We start from the raw sequence: 24,283 nt of genomic DNA, 5'->3' as shown, positions 1-24,283 counted from the left end.
ATAAAAATGTATTTATGTATTATTGCTTATAATACTACTTCTATTACTACTACTACTACTACTACTACTACTACTAATAATAATAATAATAATAATAATAATAATTTATGTTAATAATACCTACCTGATCTAAAAAAATGAAAATATGCAATAAACTGTTGTTGAAAAAATCTGAACAGCACTAAAGCAGGAAGTCTGATTTATATTTGACCCCTTTGACTTATTATAATGATGCTATTTAAACAGAGTGAAACTTTAGCTGAAAAACCACATTGTTCCACAAGCACTGCTCAAGCTGCAGCACCAGGATGCCACAAACCACTTGTCTGCTCATTGATCTAAAGAAAAGTGGAAAATTGACGCTTCAATTATTTGCTTTTTGATGTCTTTTGCACTGATATTTTTAAAACAGATTTATTTTGACTATGTGTTGCATATAAAACAAAAATAAAAAGTCTACTCCTTCAATCTATTGTTGTCTAATAGATTCAAAAGTGTTGTAATATAAAAAAAATTAGCATCTTTTATGTCTCGAGTCACTTCAGTGTAATATACTTTTTGTCTTGTACCATGACATATGCATGCTGCAGATAAACTGAAATGGTTGTTTTCAACAAATACGCCAAAATTCTAGCGAAATTCACAAAATGCACAAAAATTCCTTAATTTAATAAAGATCAAATTTCGTCAGATTGTTTTTTGCAGGAAGACCACAAGTGGCTCCTGTTGTGCGTAGATAGAAAAAGTCAAATGACCACAGGAACACTTTATCTACAAACCATCATTGTTTATCAGATAAAATATCATGTTTTTTTTTAGGAGAAATTCAACTAAATTGTTAACCTCTAACTTTGCCTACTTATGGAATTAGTATAGCCCTAATTTTAAACTGAAACGTTTAAAATGAACAGAAAGATTTGCTGGACAACATTAAAGATCACAGGCTGGCTTATGTCTAACCAAAATGAGGGCAGTTAGCCACAATCACATGTTTGAGCAGGTACAAAAAGGGAAGACTTGAAACTTTTACTGGTTCAAACGCAGCCAAGCAGCATAAAACAACCAACGTGTTTCATCAGGTAAAAATCTGTTTGTTTGTTGTTTTTTTTTTCTTTATTTATTATTATTATACATTTCCTACACATACTGTAAATTCATGTTGTTATGTTCAGGTCAAATTAACTGCATTTACATTAATTTAAACTGCTTAATAGAACATTTTATGTTTTATGTTAATTATAAATATTATGTTCAAGTTGCAGTTTGCTTGAAACAAAACAAGCCCACAGATTTAAGATTTGGTTGGGGTAAAAAAAGAAAAAAAAAAAAAAAACTAACTAAATAAATGGATGAAATATATATCCATACACTTTACATTACGGCTTTGAAAACACTTCTTAAAATTCTTATGTTTGTTTCTGGAGATCCGACTTTTCTTCCTCATCATGAACCCTGTAACAGCTCCTAATCACCAACTCTCCCAACTCACAGCTTTTATGAAAGGCGAGCCCAAAGCATTAGGGGTAAGATAAATTTATTCCAAAATGTCTTTATGGTAGTGCTTAAATAAAATGAAATATTTTACCTATAAATAAATCTGTTTGTATTTTTTTTTTTCACAGACAGTACAGATCATGATTGCCATTTGGACTTTTTTGTTTGGTATCGTTTTATCCACATTCAGTCTTTCGCCAGGGATCATCAGTGGAATCACTCTGTGGGGATCACTTATCGTATGATATCTTTCCAAATAAACTTCTACAAATCAAAGCCCATAGTATTGAAGCATGGTGGCATTAGTATTATGATGACAACTGATTCATTGATTGATGTCTTCTTTACCCTGAACCTTTTTTTTCCCTTTTTTGTGCAATATTCTTTTGATAATTTTTTATTTTATTTTGGAAATTCTGTGTTTTATTAGTTAGTCAGTTAGTTAGTTAGTGAGTTATTTTTTTTTTAATGTTGCTTCAAATATTGTGTAAAGTTTAGTGGACTAGATGATTTATACTTCACTGTTAAATTAACAAGTAAAAGTTTAGTAAAATTCAAAGGAATTCAATTTACCTAAAAACTGAAACTATTAATAAAAGTTTAATACAATGGTCTCTTTTTTCAGGTACATGTAAATTTACTGGCTTTCTTCAGTACACCTAAAACATAATATAAAACATTTTTTATAATAATAATAATAATAATAATAATAATTATTATTATTATTATTATTATTATTATTATTATTATTATTATTATTGTTATTATTATTATGTATACACCTGATGCCTGATTGTAAGACTAAAGAATACTATGCAAGTGACTTTAAACCCCTATTTATAATATTGCTTATTTGTTAGCATTTAATACACCCTGTTGTTGCTTTTGTTTTAAACAGTTTATATCTTCTGGCGCTCTGTCAGTTGCTGCAGCGAACAACTCTAATTCCTGTGTGGTATGTAACCATGGACTTATAATTTCTGCTGTTTAGCCATTTTTTTATTTAAATTTTAACAACATTGTTTTTGTTTTAATGCAGTAGGATAAAGTGAAACAGACAGTGACTAATGCTTATGTGTATAAAAACAAAACAATTTTTAGTTTCTAAACTGGAAAACCTAACAGGTTAAGCATTACTCAGTGAAAAAATTTTTTGTTTGTTTTATTAATTTAATGATTTATTTCATTTTAAAATCCTGTTTTTCTAAATTGCTTTATTTCTCTTATTTTGCAGACATTTGCTACTGATTAATTAAAACAAAGACACATCATACTTTTTGCAAATTTGGGTTCATTACATTAAAACGACTGAAAACTTCAAGTTACTTACAATTCACTTCCTTACAGAAAACACCTTGTCAGGTGTTACCCACTATCTAACTCGTTTCATCTACCAGTACGTAGGTCTGTAATGTCTGTAGAAAGTAGGACTGTACAGTCGGCAGTATTGAACAGAGGAAAGAGCATCTGCCTCCCAAATTTCACATTTAAAAACTAGTCATAGAAGCACTTTTAGCAAGAAAACACATCTGATAACATTTTGTCATCTTACACAACATTTGTCCTTGGCAATGGCTTCTAAGATGTTCTGTATCTTCTGTACCGTCTGTATGGTTCTGGTATGATTAATCTGAGCTACCAAGCTAACTAGCTTCTTACACAAGGCTGAATCCCAAATTCCTCCTGATTAAGGGCAGTGTGTGGTGTGTGGAACAAGGGATTGTACACATAGTGCACTAGCTTTTCATTTAACACTATTTGGGACTTAACCCTGAACTGGTAAGTTAGCTGGTATTCTAAAGCAGAATAATAAAAAAAATATTAAATAAATCTCGTAAGTTTCTCAGGACTGTGCTCCACCTCTATGGTTTATATTCTCCTCACCTTTTGGCTACATAGTACTAGTAGGAATTACTAAGTAATATAAGTAAACATATAGGTAAGTTAACTACTGTCACCCATTATTTGGACAAACTGTCAGTAATATAAACAAACTGTTATATGGCACGGGTTCAGTAGCTTCACTACGAGATAGTGTGAGATAGGTCCCTTAGTGACTCCATCGCTATAAAGCACTGATTAGCAGCGTTTCTGAAAGATTTAGCTCCAGCAGGCTGTGACAGGAAAATATCTTAAAAAATATTTATTTGTTATAGCTTCTCTGTCCACTTCAGAGTAAGAAAATATGCGATTTGTCATTTTTGTGTGTTTTATTCTTGATAAACAAATGAGATAATCTCGGTTCACCTCCATTGCTCAAATTCTCCCCTCCTGTCTATTTAAATATGACAGGCTCATGACTTGTAAGACATGGGAAATACAAATGCAAATGCACTTTTTTTTTAAATTTATTTGGCAGTCAGTGTTCGTTCACCAAGGCGAAACAGCAAACAGTAATGCATTTGAATTATGGCACACTTTGTGCGTCCACATATGGGGAACGCAATTGCAATTTGCAATTCCTTTTGAATATTGTCCGGAATATCACTCCATAGCGCATGTTTATTAGATGGCATGTTGCGCTCTCTCTCTCTTTCTCTTCCCAGAACGCCCACTTCTTGTGTAGACTTGGGCTTGACTGGGTCTTTGTCTTTGCTTTTGTCGTTGCCAGACGTTTTTGTCGTTTAGCCCTATTATGGCCGCATTGCCTAGCAACCACAACTGTGCTGATATTCAGTACAGCAGCATGACATGGAGTGTGATATTTCTGTTTTATTTTATTAACATCTCCTGACCAATCAGAATGCAAAGTCTAGAAGATCTCTGCTATAATGTAAAGTTTAATGAAAAAAAGTGTTTATCCTGTTATACGTTACTGTTTCATATTTCCTCTTTTGTTAGGTGAAAGCTGCACTGGGAATGAATGTGGTCAGCGCTGTGGCTGCAGCTATAGCTCTCAGTCTGTTTGTAGTGGACATGTTATTTGGTTCAATATTCAGGCCGTGGTGTCACCACTATTACTATGAGAGCAGCTACCATTGTGGTTATTCCACTGTGTATCTGGTACGTATTTCACTAATGACACAATGTTAAATTCTAATTGGTAACTATCCTTAAATGATTTTTTACTTTTGCATTTCCATTAACAGATGTGGTGACTTTTGTTTGTATTTTTTAAAGTGCCTTTGAAAGTATTTTTTAAAGTAAAAAATGAAATGTATTCAGCAGCTCTTTATGCAATTTCCAACCATTAACATTCTTCTTTGTCTCTTCTTATTCTTATTCTCATTGATACAATATTATCCTCAATCCCCATTAAATGCAAATCTACTTTATTAGAAGTAGAATTACATTTCTTATATACTTGCTTACTTACATACCTTTAAATTTAATTGTCTTACTTTCTGTCTGTCTGTTTGTCTAACTGCCTGCTTGGGCCAGTGGAATGGAATCTATGGAGTGCTGTTTGTTTTCTCTCTTCTTGAGTTTATCATCTCTATCTGCACTTCTGTTTTTGCCTGTAAAGCCACCTGCTGCACTGAGACCACAGTAAGTAATATTTATTATTACAGCATTACAATATAAATATATCAGACATATACAGTGGATCCTTGTATTGTGAGTAACTTGGCCTACAAGCATTTTGCAAGATAAGCACAATTTTTTAAAATAAATTCAACTTAATAAATGAACGAGGTCTTGACATACGAGTACTGTACATACATGCTTTGTCTGCCGAGTGTCACGTGATCACAACCGAGCCAATGGTTCTTCTCAATGTGACCAGGGTGCACTCTTGGAGTTCAAGTCCATCCTGAAGCTATAGACTGGATGCAAGGCACTCTAGGGGTTAATCCTGACATAAACCACCACACACATACACCAAAAGGCTCCGGAGTGTCCGGAGGTCCAGGACAAACCCCAAAGTCCTAAGTCTGGCTTGGCCCTTTCAGACAACAGAAGATATGCGGTACCACCACCTATAATTGGCGGAACATGCACACTAAATGATGACAGAGTGTACACAGAGTCCTCAAGTCTGGGCAGAAAAGCAGGCAGGGAGTCTTCCAAACCAGGAGGCAGGGCAAAAATGTCTTTAAGCCTGAAAAAACAGGACAGATGAAATCCTCCAATGTCTCTTAAATACTTAGATTTAATTGTCTACAAGTGTGGTTGTGTAGTTTTTGTTCAACATGTTTGCATGCATTGTGTTTCATTGTCAAGTTCACATGTAGTTTCTTTTTTCTTTTACCTTAAAAAGATTTATTATAATAACTCAAAAAAGAAAAAGTTACTCAAAATACTGACTGAAGCATATTCATTAACCATTTTTAAATAAGATAAAGTGCAGTCTAAATGCCTTAAGTAATCAACCTTTATTGTGTAAAAGTTGTTTTAACAAAGTTTTAAGTATTCTGATGGGGTTTTACAAAATCTTTTCCTTACAGGTTATGTATTCACAGCCAATGAATTCACAGCCGATGAATTCACAGCCGATGAATCCACACCCAATGTATAATTCTGCATTCTACAATCCACAGACTTCACAGCAATCATCTTTAGTTACCTCCAACAAAGTTTAAATTATAGGCTGGCTATTTTCTTAAACATTTTGTACATCTGCAATCAAAATCTGCTTCTTTCTCTTCTCTTCTCTCCTACTCCTTCGAGCTTCACATTGTTTATCACAGTCTAACTATCATAAATCAATGTTCTCTGAATAAATGCATTTTATGTTATGTCTCTTTGGTATAACGCATTTAAAGATAATCTACTCTGTAACAACTTCTATACATTTTTTTTTCTTCATATACAAAGAAAGAGTCAAGTCATTTTAAATAAAATTTTAATATTTAATTCATACCACAGCACTCTTGAGTTCTGGTCAGAAGATGTTGATTTATTTTCTGCAGCATCATCTTTGACAGTAATGCAGCTACTCATCACTAGTCCTTATAGGTAAACCTATATAAAATGTATACAGTGGAACCTTGGATTACGAGCATAATTCATTCTAGAAGTGGGCTCATAATTTTTTTCCCATTAGAAACATCAAATAATTAATACAAAATATAAAGTAAAAATAAAACAAATTAACCTGCCCTTTACCTTTAAAAAAAGTAAAAATAAATCCCAACAGATAGGTGTTTCCGTTTATGTGCGCAGGCGCTGTGTGTATATATGTGTTTGTGTGTGTGAATCTAAAGTAAAAGGAGAGGAGGAATTAGCTCTTCCCGTCTCTCCCTTCTCATCTTACACAGTAAACTTTTACCTCTCTTATTTAAATGTTAACATCTCCTTAAGATCACAGATGATCGTTTGGACACTAGGTTTTCAAGAGATCCTTTAAGCCATTGACATTTGCATATTAATTACAGACCTGGACCCACATTGTACATTTATATGGATGTTTTATTGCCAATGCCACTATCACGAGGCTGCTAAACAGATTGGTTCACCAGTCTCTACATCAAACTTCAAACAAATTCCAAAGAGAAGCAAGAGACCTCCATGCCGGCCACCAACATCCTAACCAGACCAGTGTTCTGGCTGCACACTTACAATACACATCACACACACATAAAGCCATTTTCTCTATTTTATGCTATGATTACACAATTCATGCCTTTGATTGGCCATTTCACCCAAACGGTGGGTGTGTCGGAGAACTATCAAAAGTCCCTATCCCTTAGCAACTTTGTCAACGCGCTGTGGACTATTCGCACCTCTTGAGGAACCAGGGGAAAATCCCCAGCTCCCACCTAGGAGTCGATCAACTAGACCCTCATGACTACCGAATTTTTTTTGCAGAAAAAAAAGACCAATGCAAGTAACCTCTAACTGTTTAGATGCATGTTTAAGTTTGAGCCCCTTTTAAGGTGAACCTTGATTCTTTGATGATTTTTAGGCTGTGGTTAATTAACCAGTTATATCCAATTATAAATATTCCCCTCTTGAGCTAATTTGTTACAAAATTTCACACAAACACACACACACACACAAACAAACACACACACACATTAACAGAAAGACAGTTTTTTTTCAGAAAAATTAGCAAGGAACCTTGCTAATGACACTCGCGTGAGTGCATACTAACGAAATCACTGCTGTAAAGTAAAACAAACAAAAAATTAACTTGCACTTTATCTTTGAAAAGAATCGCGACAGAGCAGTGTCTCTGTGTAGAGCAGTGTGTGTGATTCAAAAAAGCGATTCGTTCTTTTTGTGACTCAGAAGAAAATGAACATTGGGCACGCATGCGCAAATCATACCTCCGTAGGTCATTTACAGAAAATTGTATTGTGCGATTCTTCAATTTGTATATGTAGATGTGTTGGGGATCTTTTTTTTTATTGAAAATGCTACATTTTAATTTATTTCTAATCAAAAGAAAGAAATAAAGTAAATGATTCGAAAAGATTAGTTAATTTTGATAAATAGGATTCAAAGAACCGAGTCACTAAAATGATTCAAACTTCTCATCACTACTGTGTGTGTGTGTGTGTGTGTGTGTGAAGGTGGGACACACAAGGTGAGAGGAGGTGGGGGGTATGGTGGCCCAGAAGGGCAAATCATCTTTTCCAAATATGTGTATGTTTTTTCCTTTGAAAATGTGTGCTTTTTCCCGTTAAATGTATGATTTTTCCTGTTTGTGTGCAACTACTTTTTCCGTGTGAGAACTTAATTTCTCCCATATATTGCAAGTTAAAAGCTAAAACTAATGTGCAAACGACTATGGGACTGAGGTCAAAATGCAACTAAACACAGATCCATGCTGCCATTAGTCATATAATAAATAGCTGGTGGTTCTGAGAAACTGGGTCGAGCATTAATGTGAGTTTTGTTAAGTGGGCCTTTGTTTTCTCTGATTAAGTTCTGTTTCAGTTTGTTTAATGATAGTTGGCCTTTTAGTTTCTGGAGCTTTAAGTTAAGTTTATATTTGTCTTAATTTAGTATGTCTCTTTGTCTTTGTGTTGTGATGATATCAAGTGATTGTACCTGTTACTCTAGAAAGCCACTAAAGGGCAGTATGTTCAGTGTTATATGTGGAATACAAAGGGTATAAGGTTAGAAGAAGGACAGCATGCATGGAGAAGTAAAAGAAATAAAAAAGACAAATTATAAATACAACTGTAATATAAATATAATAAAATGCACAGCCTGTAGTGCATCCTGAATGCCGAATTCCAGCTCCGCTCAAAGATAGTCTAAATAAAGAATTAGACAGGATGACAACACTAGGAGTAATCAAAAAAAAATTCAAGAACCAACTGACTGGGTGAACTCCATGGTATGTGTGAAGAAAAAGAATGGAGATTTAAGGGTGTGTATGGATAACATAAAGCGTGAGCACTATCAAATACCAAAACGTGAAGAAATAATGAATGAAATGGCGAGTGCCAAATATTTCACGAAGCTTGATGCCTCAAAGTCTGGATGAGGACAGCACAAAGTACTGCACTTTCAACACTTCATCTAGCGCTTAGCATGGGGAAACTAGCTTGTTTATTAATATATATTAGGTTAATAGTGTATTTGGACACCTATACGTGATGTAAACAGTTAGCTCTATTGTTTTTGTAAAATGCCTGTCCAAATATGGATCTATAAGCAAGCTAATATCACTATGCTAACCGCTAACGCTTAGCATGGGGAAACTAGCTTGTTTATTAATATATATTAGTTTAATAGTGTATTTGGACACATATACGTGATGTAAACAGTTAGCTCTATTGTTTTTGTAAAATGCCTGTCCAAATATGAATCTATAAGCAAGCTAATATAATTATGCTAAGCGCTAGCTTACTAAAAGAGCTAAGATAGCAGCAACTATTGCTAATTATCCCTGAGCTGCTCCTGTTATGTGCTAAATGTTACAGATGGTTAACGAATTGTTGTATGTAGTTTATTGGAGCTCCTGAGTGCCATATAATGTATACTGCTGTATAATGTAGTGGTTTTATCATAGCTAGAGATCTTCTGAATAGTTAGTTATGTGCTTACACAATGTATGTAACAGTCAAGAAAAGGGGCTTTTGTTCAGGTTCTATCTATTCTAGTCATTAAAGTCATTAAATATATGTTTATACTCCTTATAATATGTATGATTGTGTGTTTTTCTTCTCACAGTGAACTGTGTGTAAATCATCAACTGCCTGTGTATCAGCTGATTTCTACACCAGCTTTACATCCTGAGCAGAAGGTGAGTGCTCAGAAGTATTTACCTCTCTTTTCAGGAACACCACTGAGCACATCTTAATCAGGGGACAGGGACACATTTCTCTTCATGAACATGTGTGTGTTAATGAATGGTGAAGATGGGGCCAAATTTTGCAGCAATCCTTAATAGCAAAACCAAATAATTGGTTTTAATACACAGCATTACTAAAAGCTTGCATTCTATGAAATTTTGTGTGCCTGCCTGCCTGCGTGTGTCAAACTGATGTCATATGATGTCAAACATCATGAAGTGATATTAACTTGCTTATAAACCCATATGTGGATGTATATTACAGGGATGCCATGGAGCTGCATAGTAACACCATGAAGTCTTTTTACTAGACACTTATAATAACATGTCTTTATTTCTCCCCTGTTGTAGATTGTCGTGGAGAGGACGGACCCTTGATGCTCTGCCTTTTTGCACCAACAATACATACATGTATTTTATTAATTTGTAAATAAAGTCTTTAATATAATTTTATAGTTGAGTATTTATTTCTAGTTTGCTTATTATTTAGCAAAACAGTTAAAGTGCATGTAAAGCATTGCTGCAAATGACACTAAATAGAATCAGATGTTACTCCACACTGTGTGAGGGTACAGGCTTATATACAGTATGTGATTTTAGCATCAATAATTTTTTTCTACTAACTAAAGCATGCTGCCTTGGAGATATTAGTGACATCTCTGTTTCAGTTCGAACAACATATTCCATAATATTTATGAATACATTAATCCCATATGTTCAGCAGTTAAAACAGAGGTTCTTAAACATTTTACAGCGAAGGACTCCTTCAACTGTAAAACAAACACCTCTGCATACATTTACTTATAGTGCATTTCCAAAATTACATTTTTATGTTATTCAAAAAGTAAAACCTTTTGTTTTCATTTAAATGATTAAATGATCCATGAAAATCAAAAATCTAGTATGTCAAAATATTAGAATATTTCACTTCGATCATGGGGAAGACTGCTGACCTAACAAGTTGTCCAGAAGATGATCATCTACACCTTCCAGAAGGAGTGTAGGCCCTCAAGGTCAAACTTTACCACCAACTATTTCACTGACCATGTTGTTGCTTGATTTGCCAGCCATCTCACCTGACCTTAGGTTTCATGGGAAAGATGAGCTGAAATCTGAGATAAATTTCAAGCTGAATGCTTCAAGTGTGATCTGCAAACATAACCAGGGTGTCATGTTTAACAGCTTAATGCAATGGGTTACATAAAAACACCAACTATTTGAAAATATGTAGGCTTATGAATAGTGGCAACGTATATCTACTGTATGTACAGTGAATGTATGTTCAAGAATAAGAGTATCATAAATTGACCAATAATTAAAATACACATGTAAACAATGAGTCTGTCATTTGAAATGCCGTTTATCTAAAAAAATTAGAATATTGTGCAAAAGTGTTTAAGTTTTAAAATTATTGGGGGGAAAACACATTCACAAGGGAAACGTCATACACATAGAAAAAAAAATCATAGAGCACAATAAAAAAATTATATATTCACAAGGAAAAAAATTATAAATTTACAAGGGAAAATAATACATTCACAAGGAAAAATTTATATACTTACAAGGGAAAAATAATGCAGTTAGCATAGTGATATTAGCGGTTAGCATAGTGATATTAGCTTGCTTATAAATCCATATGTGGATGTATATTACAGAGATGCCATGGAGCTGATGGTTTACATCAGTGTTTAATGGTCTAAATGAGATAATATTCCTTTTAATCACTGCCATTTACACTCGGCTCGGCATTTCCCCCAAACACTCCAATAGTATTAACACTGCTACAAAGTTATCATTAGTGCCTAAAACAGTAAAATCTGATTAATTTTATATATTAAACATTACCTGGTAAGTGTGTGCAGTTGAAAATTTAGTGAAAATTATAACTTTATCACGCTATAATTCACTGTATACTCCATGATGTTGAGTCCTGGAGCTGATATCCGGAAAGGTTCCGTGTTCAGTTGCGTTTTGACCCCACTCCCATAGTCCTTTGCGCATTAGCTTTAAGCTTGCAAAATACTGGAGAAAGAGTTCACACACGGGAAAGAAGTAGTTGCGCACAAACGGAAAGAAGCAGACATTTACACGGGAAAAAGCGCGCATTTTCAATGGAAAAAAAACACATTTATAAAGGAAAAAATTACATTTATAAGGGAAAAAGGGGACATTTTCAAGGGAAAAAAAACACATTTATAAAGGAAAAAGCGACATTTATAAGGGAAAAAGCGCACATTTTCAAAGAAAAAAAACACATTTATAAAGGAAAAAGCGCACATTTTCAAGGGAAAAAACACACTTACAAGGGAAAAAACACATGTACGGGAAAGATGATTTGCCCTTCTGGGCCACCGTACCTATCTAATGACGGAGGAAGAATGTCTAAACATCCTGCCTCCACACACTGAACAAGCTGAATTTTATCCATTATATCGTACCTGAGTCAGCGTTTAGTTGTTCTGAGCTGAATTCCGTTTGTTGTTGTTAGACAAAGAAACTCGGGCATTCTCCAAAAAGCGCAAAAAAACAGAAAAAAGGTCAAATAGTACAGTATGTATATGTAACAAAAACTAGTTAATTGCAGTTTTCCCGTAAAGCGACGCGTCTAAATTTAACGATGTTAAGAATTAAAAAAACAACGTTTAAAACACGCAATATTAATTTTGCTATATTTATTCCAATGCATACCTTTATACAGAGATATCATCAGTCTGATCATCTGTCTTTAATTTTTTTAAAGACTCCTGGGGCAGGGGTGGCTCAAACAGATTAGGCTCTGGGTTATGGATAGGAAGGTCATCAGTCTGATACTAAATCTGGACCTATTTGAATTGGGAAGTCTAGAACTGGAGTTCACTTATGCATAGTATTAATATTATTATTATTATTATTATTATTATTAATAATAATGACTATGTTCTTTTCTACTGTTTGCAACTGCATGTTAATATGTAACTATGCATCTCTGCGTATCTGTCTTAGCCAAACACCATCAGTGTTGTTCCAAATCCTGAGCTTATGTTTTCCTTGATAATTCCTTTCCAGCTCATCACACTCACCTGGTAGGAGAAACCTAAGTGCCAAGGTTGTGATGACGCTTCACATCATAAAGACTCAGAAGTCACATTTGCAAGGAGGCTTGATTTTTGTTTTTAGTTTAGTTCATCTGCGTCCAGGCTGTGTTATGGATTATTGTAAAATTCAAACTGAGCTGCTGGTTAATAGCAACTACACATTTATTAGGGATCTTCTTTGTTTTACAGGGGATTAGCACAAGCATAAACAGCTTCATAAAAAAAGTCCCCCTTCATACAGCTAGATAAAAAGTAATTCAGATGACTACAGATTATTATTAAAAAGAAAAAAAAAGGATTTTTTGTTTTAAATATGTACCAGTCGTTCTTTTTTTTTAATATATTTTTTTTTATTTATTTTTGAATTCTAAATTGCAGTCCATTATACTGGCACACTACTACATAACAATAAAATATACAACAATAATGTAAATATAAAAAAAAAAATGTGATAAATGTACAAATCTACACACACCCACACACATATGCTATATATACACACACAGCTATATATATATATATATATATATACACACACAGCTGTGGCCAAATGTTTTGAGAATGACACAAATATTCATTTTCACAAAGTCTGCTGCTTCAGTGTTTTTAGATCTTGTTTTTTAAATGTTACTATGCTATACTCAAGTATAATTACAAGCATATTATAAGTGTCAAAGGCTTTTTATGGACAATTACATTAAGTTTATGCAAAGAGGCAATATTTGCAGTGTGGACCCTTTTTTTAAGGCCTCTGGAATTCACCCAATCAACTTCAATCAAAATCTCGATGTTGTTGTCTGTGATCAGGCCCACGACAAGGATGTCGTAAGCAAACTTTATGATGGTTGTGGAGTTACTACTGGCCATGCAGTCATTCAGGTACAGTAAATACAGCAGGGGGCTGTAGACACAACCCTGAGGGGCTCCATTGTGCAATTTGAACAGTAAGCAACCTGTAACGGATCCTGTGTGTAAGGTAGAGAAGAGATGATGAAGTCTGTGACCGGCCTTTCAAACCACTACATCACTACTGAGGTCAAGGCTACAGGCCAGTTGTTGAGGAAAGGAAGATGTTTTTTTGTGGGGACAGGTTTAATAATGGACTCTTTGAAGCATGTCTTAAAAAATATCTTCATTATCAGTGCTTTGTGACAGTGAGACGTAAAGCTGTAATTAAGTTAAGATCTTTTTTTTTATTTCAATGTAATGGAGTTAATGCTTTATGTGATTTCTCAGTAAAAAAATGCATGTTTATTTTTATTTTTTTTGTAATCTAAATATCTTTATTAATTATATTTTTAAACTTTATTTCCAGTTTGCTTTTCTTTTATTGCATGTTCAATCTTAGTTTAATTCTATTTTTGATGTAAATATTAATGAGTAGTTTAGTTATATTTTTATAATTTTTAGGTTACAGACAGTTATATAAGTGTTCCACTGCATCACGTACAGTAGTGCGTGGGTGTGTACCATTGCGACACAGAATAAAAAATAAAAAAAAACAGGGGAGGGGGCTGGTGAGGTAATGACTATTGCGCAAGCCAGAGCAGGAAATACTATTTTAAATGGCGCAGATTATATTCAACCAGTTATACTACAGCATCAGGGGAGTTTTCCACATAGGGATAGTGTGAAATGAAAGTAAAAGGAGAGAGAGAGAAAGAAAGAAAGAAAGACAGACTGCGCTGCTAAAGGAGGTAAAATACCTTGTATAAAAGTTTTTTATGGCCTTATGTTAAGATTTTGCTTCCTAAATAATGTTCCTTTGTATGACTTTAAACCATTATGTAGCATTTAAAGATTGTAAATAGACAGAAATATTATTACGGGTGGAAAAAGTACTAAGGAGTTTGTTGTTTGTTTTTAGACAGCTTACCCATGTTATATGTCAATATTTTTTGCTTTTTAAATCAATAGAAGTCTGTTTATTATACTTTATGAAAACCTCAGGCTGAATCCTGATAGAGCATGCCTGTCTCTGCATTAAAGATGTTTATGTGTGTAAGCTGACTGAGCTCAGGTGTGCACACTCAGTAATCAGGTAATCCACATCCACCATGTTATGATGCCGTGGTGGAATTCCCAAAAGGATTCTGGGAAACAGAGTCCATGGTCGGAATCAGAGCTGATGAGACACGTTTTGGTGATCATTGTACTTCTGTTTCTTCTCACCTCATGCTACAGTAATAGTGAAACCAATTCTTTGTTCACAGACTAAAACCCAGAGGAGCTTAAAGATGGCCAGCACTACTATACCACTTACTAATGTACAAAGTGGCTACACCATTGTCACTCAGGTCATTCCCACATCAACAGAACAAAACACACCTGAGACACCAAGCCCACTGCGCAAATTCCTGAAAGGAGAACCCAAAGCACTGGGAGTAAGTTATTTATTTGTTTATTATTAATCAACTGTCATTTTCCCAAGACATTGCCAACCTTACTCGCTCTTGGTGATTCCTCTTTTACTATTTAAAGACTGGACTATTGCAACTCACTCTGCTTCTAAATGTCTGCTTCTGTCCAATCAATCATCTGCAGCTGATCCAAAATGCAGCTGCACATATTGATTTTAACCTTTCTAAGTTCTCCCACACCACACCATTTCTCCACTTATAAAGCTAAAAAGAGCCCAGCAAGAGAGAGCACATCCCTCTCAGCTCTAATCACACACTACGTTCCCTCCAGCATTGCTCGATTGATCCCACCATCTCTCGAGATCGAGGAGAACATGTCTCTAGACAGTTTTCTGTTCTGGCACCTAGGTGGTGGAATTAATTTCCTCCAGATGTTTATACAGCTAACACTCTGGACTAAAGACCTGTCTGTTTCTTCAGTATTTGGATTAATCTGAAATTTAAAATGTTGAGTAGGAGGGAAGTTATGAGCAGTTATGTAGTGAATATGCGCCAAACTATGGGAACGTCCTAAATCAATCGCTTTACAGAATTTTATAAAACTTTGGCATTACTTCGACATCTGCCTGAACTTTAACCTGCACCATAAGTGAAATCTAAATAATGAGTTAAAATGTCATGAACAGTTACGTGCCGGACTTAATAATTAAACTTTAAAACAAATTGAAATGTTGTGTTGCTAGACTTTATTTGTGTCAAGTGTTGCTCAACTTAGCTGGTGGTTTCCAATTCAAAATCATTCAAGACCTGTTAAAATGTACACATACTGTTAAATATGATCATCTTTCTACATTCACTTTCTGATATAGTCCTCATCCCTCCTATGCACATGTCCAAAGCATCTTAATCCGGCCTCTCTAACTTTGTCCCCAAACTGCCCTACCCGCACTGTCTCTCTTATATACACATTGCAAATCCTGGTTATTTTTGTCACTCCCAAAGCAAATCTTCAGTCCCACCCTATTCAGCTCTGTTTCCTTTATTTTCATTAAGCAGTCTCCAAACATTGCTGGTCCCACATCCATCCTATAAACCTTTCCTTATACCTTTCTGCCACAGATCATTTCTGCTACTCTTCTCTGCTCAGACTCTCTTCTTTACACATAACTGGTCTAAATGTTTGCCTAAATTCAGGCACTCTAGATTTTTTTTGTAACACTGCCACCTACTGGACAAGGGTGTCAATGAGTGCAGCACTTCATATATAAGTGGCCAAATAACTGGCAAAGTAACACACCACACACACACACACTTTCTATACATTTACAGTAGAGTCACTGGTGATGACTGGCATTTTAAAACTTCCAAACACTTAACTAGTATTAAATGTATTTACATTTACAGATCATACCTTTAACATGTTTAAGTTTTACAAGCATGAACAAAATAATGAAAGCACACTTAATGTCAGTAATACAACACTACAATTAATTAACACTACAATAGAGCCAAATTTAACCCCAAGTGCCTGATTGAATTGCATCACCAGCATCATATAAGACCAAAGCTAACTACAAGCAAGCAATCGGTTATTAGTATGGTGGTCTTCAACATCTAGTGTTCTTTATATTCCTATTTTCATAATAAGGTAATTTAGATGACAAAAAAGACGAAGGAGCAACCACTGGTCATGTAAAATACAACAATACAATCAGTTCATATCAGTGTTCATGTTTATGCAACCACAATCACAGGAAATCATGTTGCACTTCACTCTCGACACACTATTGGGATCTTAGCCTTAGTTGCAAAACAAACTGTTGGGTGAAACATGAATATTTCTGGTCCAGTCTGGCATATTGTAGGCTCATGTGTGTTGTACAGACATAAAGACTGTTGTGCACCAGATATATTTACAATTATGTACAATATTTTCAGTTTGTAAGTGAATGTATAAAATGTATAAAATATCTATACAGATAAAGTCATATATGTGTATATTGTACTGTATGTGTGTGTGTGTGTGTGTTTGGGGGTTGGGTGAAATGAGTTGGCCCTAGCGGTTTCAATGAATCAGTCTGGGAGCACGATGATAGGAAATGGCTGTCCTGTAAAACTGTCCTGATGGAGAGTAATCCTGATTTCGGCAAATTCTCCTGGAACAGGTAGTCGTTCGTAAGTAGGGGACAACCTGTATTTAGTTTTTTAAATGCTTTATTTTTTTCCCCAAAAAGGCTGTCCAAATAACAAATGGTTTCTGGATGTTTTTCCTCGGCCTGGTGAGCAACACTTTACCCATCTTCAGCCTTTACAACTTCATATTCTGGGTCTCATTGCTCGTAAGTGTTCCTCAGAATTCTTGATTTAAACAGACAAAATAATAATTAAATAATGAATGTAACTACAATAGAATTTATATTAAATAATAATATGATTAATTAATTATATAATAATAATAATAATAGGAACTACAATTCCCCCCTTCACTTTTAGCACATCAGTGCTGGTGCTCTGACTGTCTCAGGGAGCAAGAACCTCCAACCCTGTGTGGTATGTAAACACGAATTGCATGGTTTTGTTTGTTTTACATTGTCACATTGTCAAAAAAAACATTTGATCCATAAATTCTATGTTTTTTATTCAAATTTTCTGCATTTCTATATAAAATACATTCATTATAATATGTTCATTATATTATGTATTGTAATTATGATAAGTATGATATATAAATCTGATTAAATGGTATCTTATGGTAAAAACAAAACCAGTGCTGACTAGTGCAACAATAATTGTTTAATTTTTAGATTTAGATTTAAACCAAACATAGCTGGTCTGTACTGGGTATTGTTGTTAATGTAGTTGTTGTTGTTGTTAACTTTTTATGTTTGTCTTAATTTCTAATGTAACTGTATACAGTGTTCAGACAAACTGGACGTATTGGATAAAACTATTTACTTTTTAAAACAGGGGTATACATTGTGGTTAATATTTTTTTTTTTACTGATAATTTAGTGAAATAGCAAAAAGGATGTGCAAGAAAAACTGCTGAGTAAAAAAAATGAATGCTCATGTTTAAGATAAATGTCAGTGTTGACTCTTAAAGCTTTATTTTAATTTATCAAGTTAACATTTTTCTTTATTTCTTCCTAGGTGAAGGGTGCTATGGTACTGAATATTCTTAGTGCAATATGTACAGTTATCAGCATCGTTATGCTTTCCCTTGATTTGGTTATGCAGCTGAACTGCTACAGATGCAGCAATTACTCGGTAAACATATTGCATTTTTTAATAGATACATCTTCAACATGAGGAAAATAAACAAACTCCAAGTATACATATGAGTTTTAATTGTATGACTTGGATCTTAATTTCAGAACTCCCCCAGTGGTGTTATTGGCATTTTGCTGTTTTTTTCCCTGCTCCAGCTCGCCATCTCCATCAGCACCTCAGCTTTTGCCCGTAAAGCCACATGTTCAAATAAACCTAATGTAAGTATTTACAAGAAGAAAAAAACAGCAAAATGCTGTAAAAAAAAAAAAAAAAAAACAGCAAAATGCTCTAAAAAAAAAAAAATTCTTTAATTTTTTGTGAAGCTGCTTTGAGACAATGACCATTGTTAAAAGCGCTATATAAATAAAATTGAATTAAATTAAACTGTTTTCTGTTAAAGAGGAATTAGTTTGTTTATTTGTTTTAAGACTGACATGAGAATCCAAGGGTGATTTCAAACTAGTTACTTGTTCCCCGTTTTTTCAACAATAGTCATTGTTTCTTCCAGAAACAGTTTTTTTAGATCACTAGGGCAGTGACAGATGCTTTACAAAGCAATAATAATAATAAAAAGAAATCTACAAAGATAGACACAGATTTACATCTCGGCATTACAGATTGATGTTATATTTTATGGACTCCATACGTTTGAGATGTTCCAACTTACCTGCCAAACTAACAAAATTAGGGTTGAATGTCTGATGAATCCAGATTCTAGAGCAATGGGAAGAAGAAGGGAAGTGCATGAAGCGATGCACCCATCATGCATAGTGTCCACTGTACAATCCTCTGGACACAGTGTTATGACCTGGGGTTGCTTCGGTTGTTGAGGTTTAGGCTCAGCAACGTTATGTGGCAATAAAATAAAGTCAGTTGACGACCTGAACATGAAAAAGTGGTTCTGGGATCAAGATTCATCTTTTCCACACATCTATTGTATTAGCAGTATATTAGTTTGCCACAGCCTCCATTATTCAAAACTAAAAATAACATCCACAGTAGGGAATAACTGTACCTTCATTTACCTTTTTAAAAGAAAATACAGTAATATCTTCTGAACATGCTTGTATGTTTTGCTATTATGTAACCATGAGGTTTTGTTAAATCTGTCATACAGCTAAGCGTCATCAACATGGTTGCAAATCCTGAGAGATGTGTTGCTCTGGACAATTCCTTCCCAGCTCATCAGGCTCACCCCGTAAGAGAAACCTGCATATTATAATAATAATACATTTAGGCAAAATAGAATTTTTTATTTTCATATTTGCATTTTTAGTTTAAGACTGTTCCATAACTGATAGCTCCTTTAATTAAAAAAAAATGAAATAAAATAATAATATTAATAATAATAATAAAATGACTGTATGTGTTACAAGTCATCCATTAGTCAAAAGTAATAATAATATCCACAGTAGGTGGTACTCTACCAAAAAAAAAAAATACACTGATCTTTATTATTTTATTGGAAAATAGTATTATGTATATGAACATGCTCCATGTATTTTGCTCTTGTAAAGCTTTGTGTGCGTGTGCGTGTGCGCGTGTGTGTGCGTGCATGTGTGTTATACAGCTGAACATCCTTAACATGGTTCCAAATCTTGAGGGATATGTTCCTGTGGACAATACCTTCCCAACTCATCATGTTCACCCAGTAAGAGTCAGAAATCACATTTACCCAGAAGCTAGGGTTAAAAATTTAGTTCTTAATTTAATAATTAATATTCAATAGTTCTTAATTGAAGTCTGAGAGTTCAGGCTACATGAAGATTACTGTGAAATTAAACTTAAACTGGCAGTCATTAAGCATTATAGGTTTATGTGGGCAATCAGTGTGGTCCTGTGGTATCATCAAACAGCACAACAGGTCTGATTGTAATCCAAAAAATATAGGGAGAAAAAGGGGAGAAAAAAATAATTTTCAGAGGCCACCCCAAAACACGACGATTTAAAATGCACCTTATAGAACCCAATGAAAAATCAAAACTGTAACATAGTAGTTTAATCCAATAAACAATAACAATAAAACAGATCACAAAGAAGAAGAAGAAGCTCACCAGAGCTGTATACTTTTTTTTTTTTTTTTTTACTTTATTTCCTTAATTTCCTGAATGAAAAGGGCAATAACCCAAACATAAATAATCCTTGACTTATTATAAATAAATAAATAAATAAATAAATAAATAAAAAACCCTCCACACATATGATACACCAAAATCTGACTGGCTACTTAATTAATTAGTTTTAATTCATGCATTTATTCAGTTACCTCACAGGAGCTTTAAGTTTAGCTGCAGGACATCTTAAGGAAAAACTCTAGTATTTACTTATTAAAGAACAACAAAATAAAATACTGGTTAAATTTCACTTTGTTTACCTGGGTCCTAATGACAAAGTGTTTGCATCAGAAAACAATTTGGAGTGTTAGGGATGTTTGTATATTGCACAATAATTGTAAAGGTCATATATATTTATTTTTAGAGAAATACATCACTTTTACTGAAGTATTTGATTTATGTTCGCCACTGGATTTATGTTCATGGATCTGTTTTGTTTTACAGGGGATCAGCACAAGCACCACTGTTCCCATGAACAGCTTGCCTGTTGAAAGTCCTCCAGCATACAGCGAAACATACAACTGAAGATAATTTTTAAAAAAAAGGATTATGTTATGTTCCACAACCTTTTTTATTTCTAAATTGCATTTTATTCTACTGGCACACTACATCCATAATAAACAACACTTACAACAGTGGCTAGAAGGTGTTGACTAATTTTTTACCTAGGCAGCTATTCAGGCCAATGTCACTAGGTTATAATATTTATATTTAATTATTTACTCTCATGTGATCAGTGGTGAAAGTAGTGTCTGTATGGTCTGGTACTGTGTATCACTTAAACGTTCTGTGGCAGTCTACAGTACTGAGTGGAAAACGGATGCCTCCCTTCAAAACTTGTCATGGAAACACTTTCAGTGAGACAATCTGATATTTGACATCTGATAAAGTTGTTATCTTAAGCAATATTTTTTTCTCTTTAGTACAGTACCTTAAAAAAGTATTCATACGCGTTTAACTTTCCCACATTTTGTCATGTTACAACCACAAACATAAATTTATTTTATTGCGGTTTTATGTGACAGACCAACACAAAGGGGCCCATAATTGTGATTGGAAGGAAAACATTTATTCATTATTTATTTATTTATTTTTTTTTACCAATAAAAATATGAAAAAATGTGACATGCATTTGTATTTAACCCCCTTTTACTCTGAAACCCTTAACTAAAATCCAGTGGACCTGATTGCCTTTAGAAATCACCTAATTAGTAAATAGAGTTTATCTGTGTGTAATTTAATCTCGGTATAAATACAGCTGTTTTGTGAAGTCCTCAGAGATTTGTTAGAGATTGTTAGTGAACAAACAGCATCATGAAGCCCAAAGAGCACACCAGACAGGTCAGGGATTAAGTTGTGGGGAAGTTTAAAGCGGGATTATATTGTAGCACAGCCACATAAAGGGCACCTTTTATATACTGTAGGCTAAGGTATGTAAGCCTAATAACAAAATGCTGCAGTGCCTAATAAATTATTTCTGAAAAAAAGTTTTAATTGCCTGTGAAGATTTGGTATATTGGTTCCTGCTCAGGCTCTCGCGAGGGTGCGCTGCCAGCCAGCACGTGAAAATGGTGACGCTCACAATCACCTGACCCGGATATAAAGCGCACCCGGGAAGAGGCACGAGGTGGAAGAAAGTTAGGAGATGTGGCAGAGTAGCAAAGAGTATTGTGGAGATTGGACTGTTGAGGATTTTTCCCATTTCTAGAATATTGCCATCCTGCTTCACAGGATTACTCATACTCCGATATCAAGATCCTGGTTTATTTATATAATTCTGGGAGCCCTATTTATCTTTCCTCACACACACACACTGTTGTAATAATCTGGACTTTGGACACTCAACCCACACTCCACTATAATTTGTATATATTTTGTTGATATTGTTTTCTTTGCTTGTTTTGGTGCACCTTTCATTTAGTAGTTTTTGTATAATACACTTGTGGTTTTGTTAATTGGCCATGGCATTGTTTTTCTTGTTCGCTGGTTTAGAGCTCCACCGACACTGTATACCTTCATATTAGTGTTGTCATATTAGGTTGAAAATCAATCAAATAATAAATCAATAAAATCTGACCATTACAAGATTATAAAAAATATGAGAAAAATGAGAATAAAGACATTTGCTTTTAAAATTATATAGCGGAACCTTGGATTATGAACATAATTTGTTCGGGAAGCGGGCTCGTATTTCAAAACACTTGTAAACCAAATCGAATTGTATCATAAAAAATAATGGAAATTAAAGGTATTCGTTTCACAGCCAGCTGTGTGTGTGTGTGTGTGTGTGTGTGTGTGTGTGTGCACGCAACAAAATGCTGTTTTATCAGAAAAAATAAGCAAGGAATCTCTCTAATGATACTCGTTTGAGCAGTGTTTCTGTGTAGAGCAGAGAGAAAGAGTGTGTGTGGGAAAAATGGATTTTTAACGTCTCTAATGAGACTTGTTTTTGCTTTACTCGCGCGTACACACACATATACAGACACAAAATCAAATATGTTTTACACACACACACACACACACACACACGTGGTTACAGTGTTACAGTAAACATCTAGACGAGCACTAAGACCCAGCAGGAGAGACAATTACCCACAATTCCGCAGCACAAGAGAGAGAAAAACCGTTGGCTCAGTTGTGATCATGTAACGCTTGGCATGAAAACAAGAAGCACATGCGTGATACATGATGCCTGGTACTCGTAAACCAAGACTTGTTCGTTTTGCAAGTCAAAATTTATTAAAAATCTTTGCTCATCTTGCGGAACACTCGCAAACCACGTTACTCGCAATCTGAGGTTTTACTGTTGTCATTTAGGAATAGCTAAATAAATAAATGAAATTATTTATTAAAAATCAGAAGCCAGCATTCCACATTCATTATCATTATTATTAAATGAAGAATTTAGAATAATTTTGTGTTGAAATTGAAATGTTTCCAGAAATCCAGTACGTTCAATCACTTCACCTTAAACTTAAATGTTGACATGAGAACGCTTAACCAGACATTTGCAGGTAGTGAAGTTAAAATTGCTGCGCAACATCTCAAATTGCACATGAGCCTCTTTTCTCACACCTAAAAACCACAGAACATTTCCTCCCTACTGTATATGCAAACATGTACATACAGTATGTATAGAGATGACATGTAAGTTACAATAAAATGTAACTTTTAAAGTAACTTATAATAGGTAATATTTACTATCAAATACCAAAAACAACATATTTAAAAATAAAAACATTAATATTTTTTGCATGCACACAATGTTTGTCCTTTTAAAAATAATTGAAAGTTGAAAATAATTACTTAAATCAATTTCTTTATGAGGACACATGAACTAAATGTTCTTACTATTATTTAATTTAATGCCTTATTGTTTTGTTTTTATACCCTATTGTTGTGTTGCAATGTTGTTGCAGGCTGGACAGCAACAAACAAACAAACAAACAAACAAACAAACAAACAAACAATCAACATCACCATTGTTAATAAGGTAGAAGCTGACCATCGAAGGCTCGATAAAATAAGAACGTTTAAAAATACCTAACATAAAGCTATAAAATCCAAAAGATTTTTTCATTTCATTAAACATTATTTTTCCCACCAATTTTGTTTACCCATTTTTGGACTCTAAGCATCAGTTCTGCATGACAAAGAAAACATGCCAGCTGTAACATTTTTTATATGTTATTTTTTTTTTGGCTGCACTTAACCTCTTTATACTACTGTACATTTTACTAAACCACAGATTGTCTAAAATTGATTTTTACACATACACAC

General features: G+C 34.2%; 2 protein-coding genes and 1 long non-coding RNA gene across 4 annotated transcripts; all 3 read left to right on the top strand.

Moving 5' to 3' along the window:
• Positions 1-1,445: 1,445 nt before the first annotated feature.
• LOC128526457 (membrane-spanning 4-domains subfamily A member 4A-like) lies at positions 1,446-6,017 on the top strand. Its single transcript, XM_053498314.1, has 6 exons — positions 1,446-1,523; positions 1,623-1,733; positions 2,393-2,449; positions 4,336-4,497; positions 4,876-4,987; positions 5,839-6,017. The coding sequence occupies exons 1-6, from the start codon at positions 1,446-1,448 to the stop codon at positions 6,015-6,017; spliced, it is 699 nt and encodes a 232-aa protein (XP_053354289.1).
• Positions 6,018-8,989: 2,972 nt separating this feature from the next.
• Positions 8,990-10,133, top strand: LOC128526459 (uncharacterized). The gene is made up of 2 exons (XR_008360800.1): positions 8,990-9,637; positions 10,037-10,133. It is a non-coding gene; the product is annotated as an uncharacterized LOC128526459 (long non-coding RNA).
• A 4,205-nt stretch (positions 10,134-14,338) lies between these two features.
• Positions 14,339-21,036, top strand: LOC128526453 (membrane-spanning 4-domains subfamily A member 12-like). 2 transcript variants are annotated; one of them, XM_053498310.1, is made up of 9 exons: positions 14,339-14,456; positions 14,973-15,143; positions 17,354-17,458; positions 17,613-17,669; positions 18,270-18,386; positions 18,494-18,607; positions 19,507-19,587; positions 19,960-20,040; positions 20,948-21,036. In XM_053498310.1, the coding sequence occupies exons 2-9, from the start codon at positions 14,997-14,999 to the stop codon at positions 21,026-21,028; spliced, it is 783 nt and encodes a 260-aa protein (XP_053354285.1). In that variant the 5' UTR covers positions 14,339-14,456; positions 14,973-14,996; the 3' UTR covers positions 21,029-21,036. The 2 variants fall into 2 exon arrangements, with proteins under 2 accessions (XP_053354285.1, XP_053354286.1); XM_053498311.1 differs by lacking the exon at positions 19,960-20,040.
• Positions 21,037-24,283: the final 3,247 nt, after the last annotated feature.

This window comes from Clarias gariepinus, chromosome 6 (genome assembly GCF_024256425.1).
Source record: "Clarias gariepinus isolate MV-2021 ecotype Netherlands chromosome 6, CGAR_prim_01v2, whole genome shotgun sequence".
Classification (NCBI taxonomy): domain Eukaryota; kingdom Metazoa; phylum Chordata; class Actinopteri; order Siluriformes; family Clariidae; genus Clarias; species Clarias gariepinus.
This window is presented reverse-complemented; position numbering and strand designations above follow the sequence as displayed.

Bases quoted from the DNA above. Each gene is read 5' to 3' on its own strand.
- LOC128526453 (XM_053498310.1), top strand. From the start codon at position 14,997: ATGGCCAGCACTACTATACCACTTACTAATGTACAAAGTGGCTACACC. The intron at 19,588-19,959 runs GTAAGAGAAACC...TGTGTTATACAG, and splicing joins CAGCTCATCAGGCTCACCCC to CTGAACATCCTTAACATGGT. The intron at 20,041-20,947 runs GTAAGAGTCAGA...TTTGTTTTACAG, and splicing joins CAACTCATCATGTTCACCCA to GGGATCAGCACAAGCACCAC.
- LOC128526457 (XM_053498314.1), top strand. From the start codon at position 1,446: ATGAACCCTGTAACAGCTCCTAATCACCAACTCTCCCAACTCACAGCT. The intron at 1,524-1,622 runs GTAAGATAAATT...TTTTTTTCACAG, and splicing joins GCGAGCCCAAAGCATTAGGG to ACAGTACAGATCATGATTGC. The intron at 2,450-4,335 runs GTATGTAACCAT...CTCTTTTGTTAG, and splicing joins ACAACTCTAATTCCTGTGTG to GTGAAAGCTGCACTGGGAAT.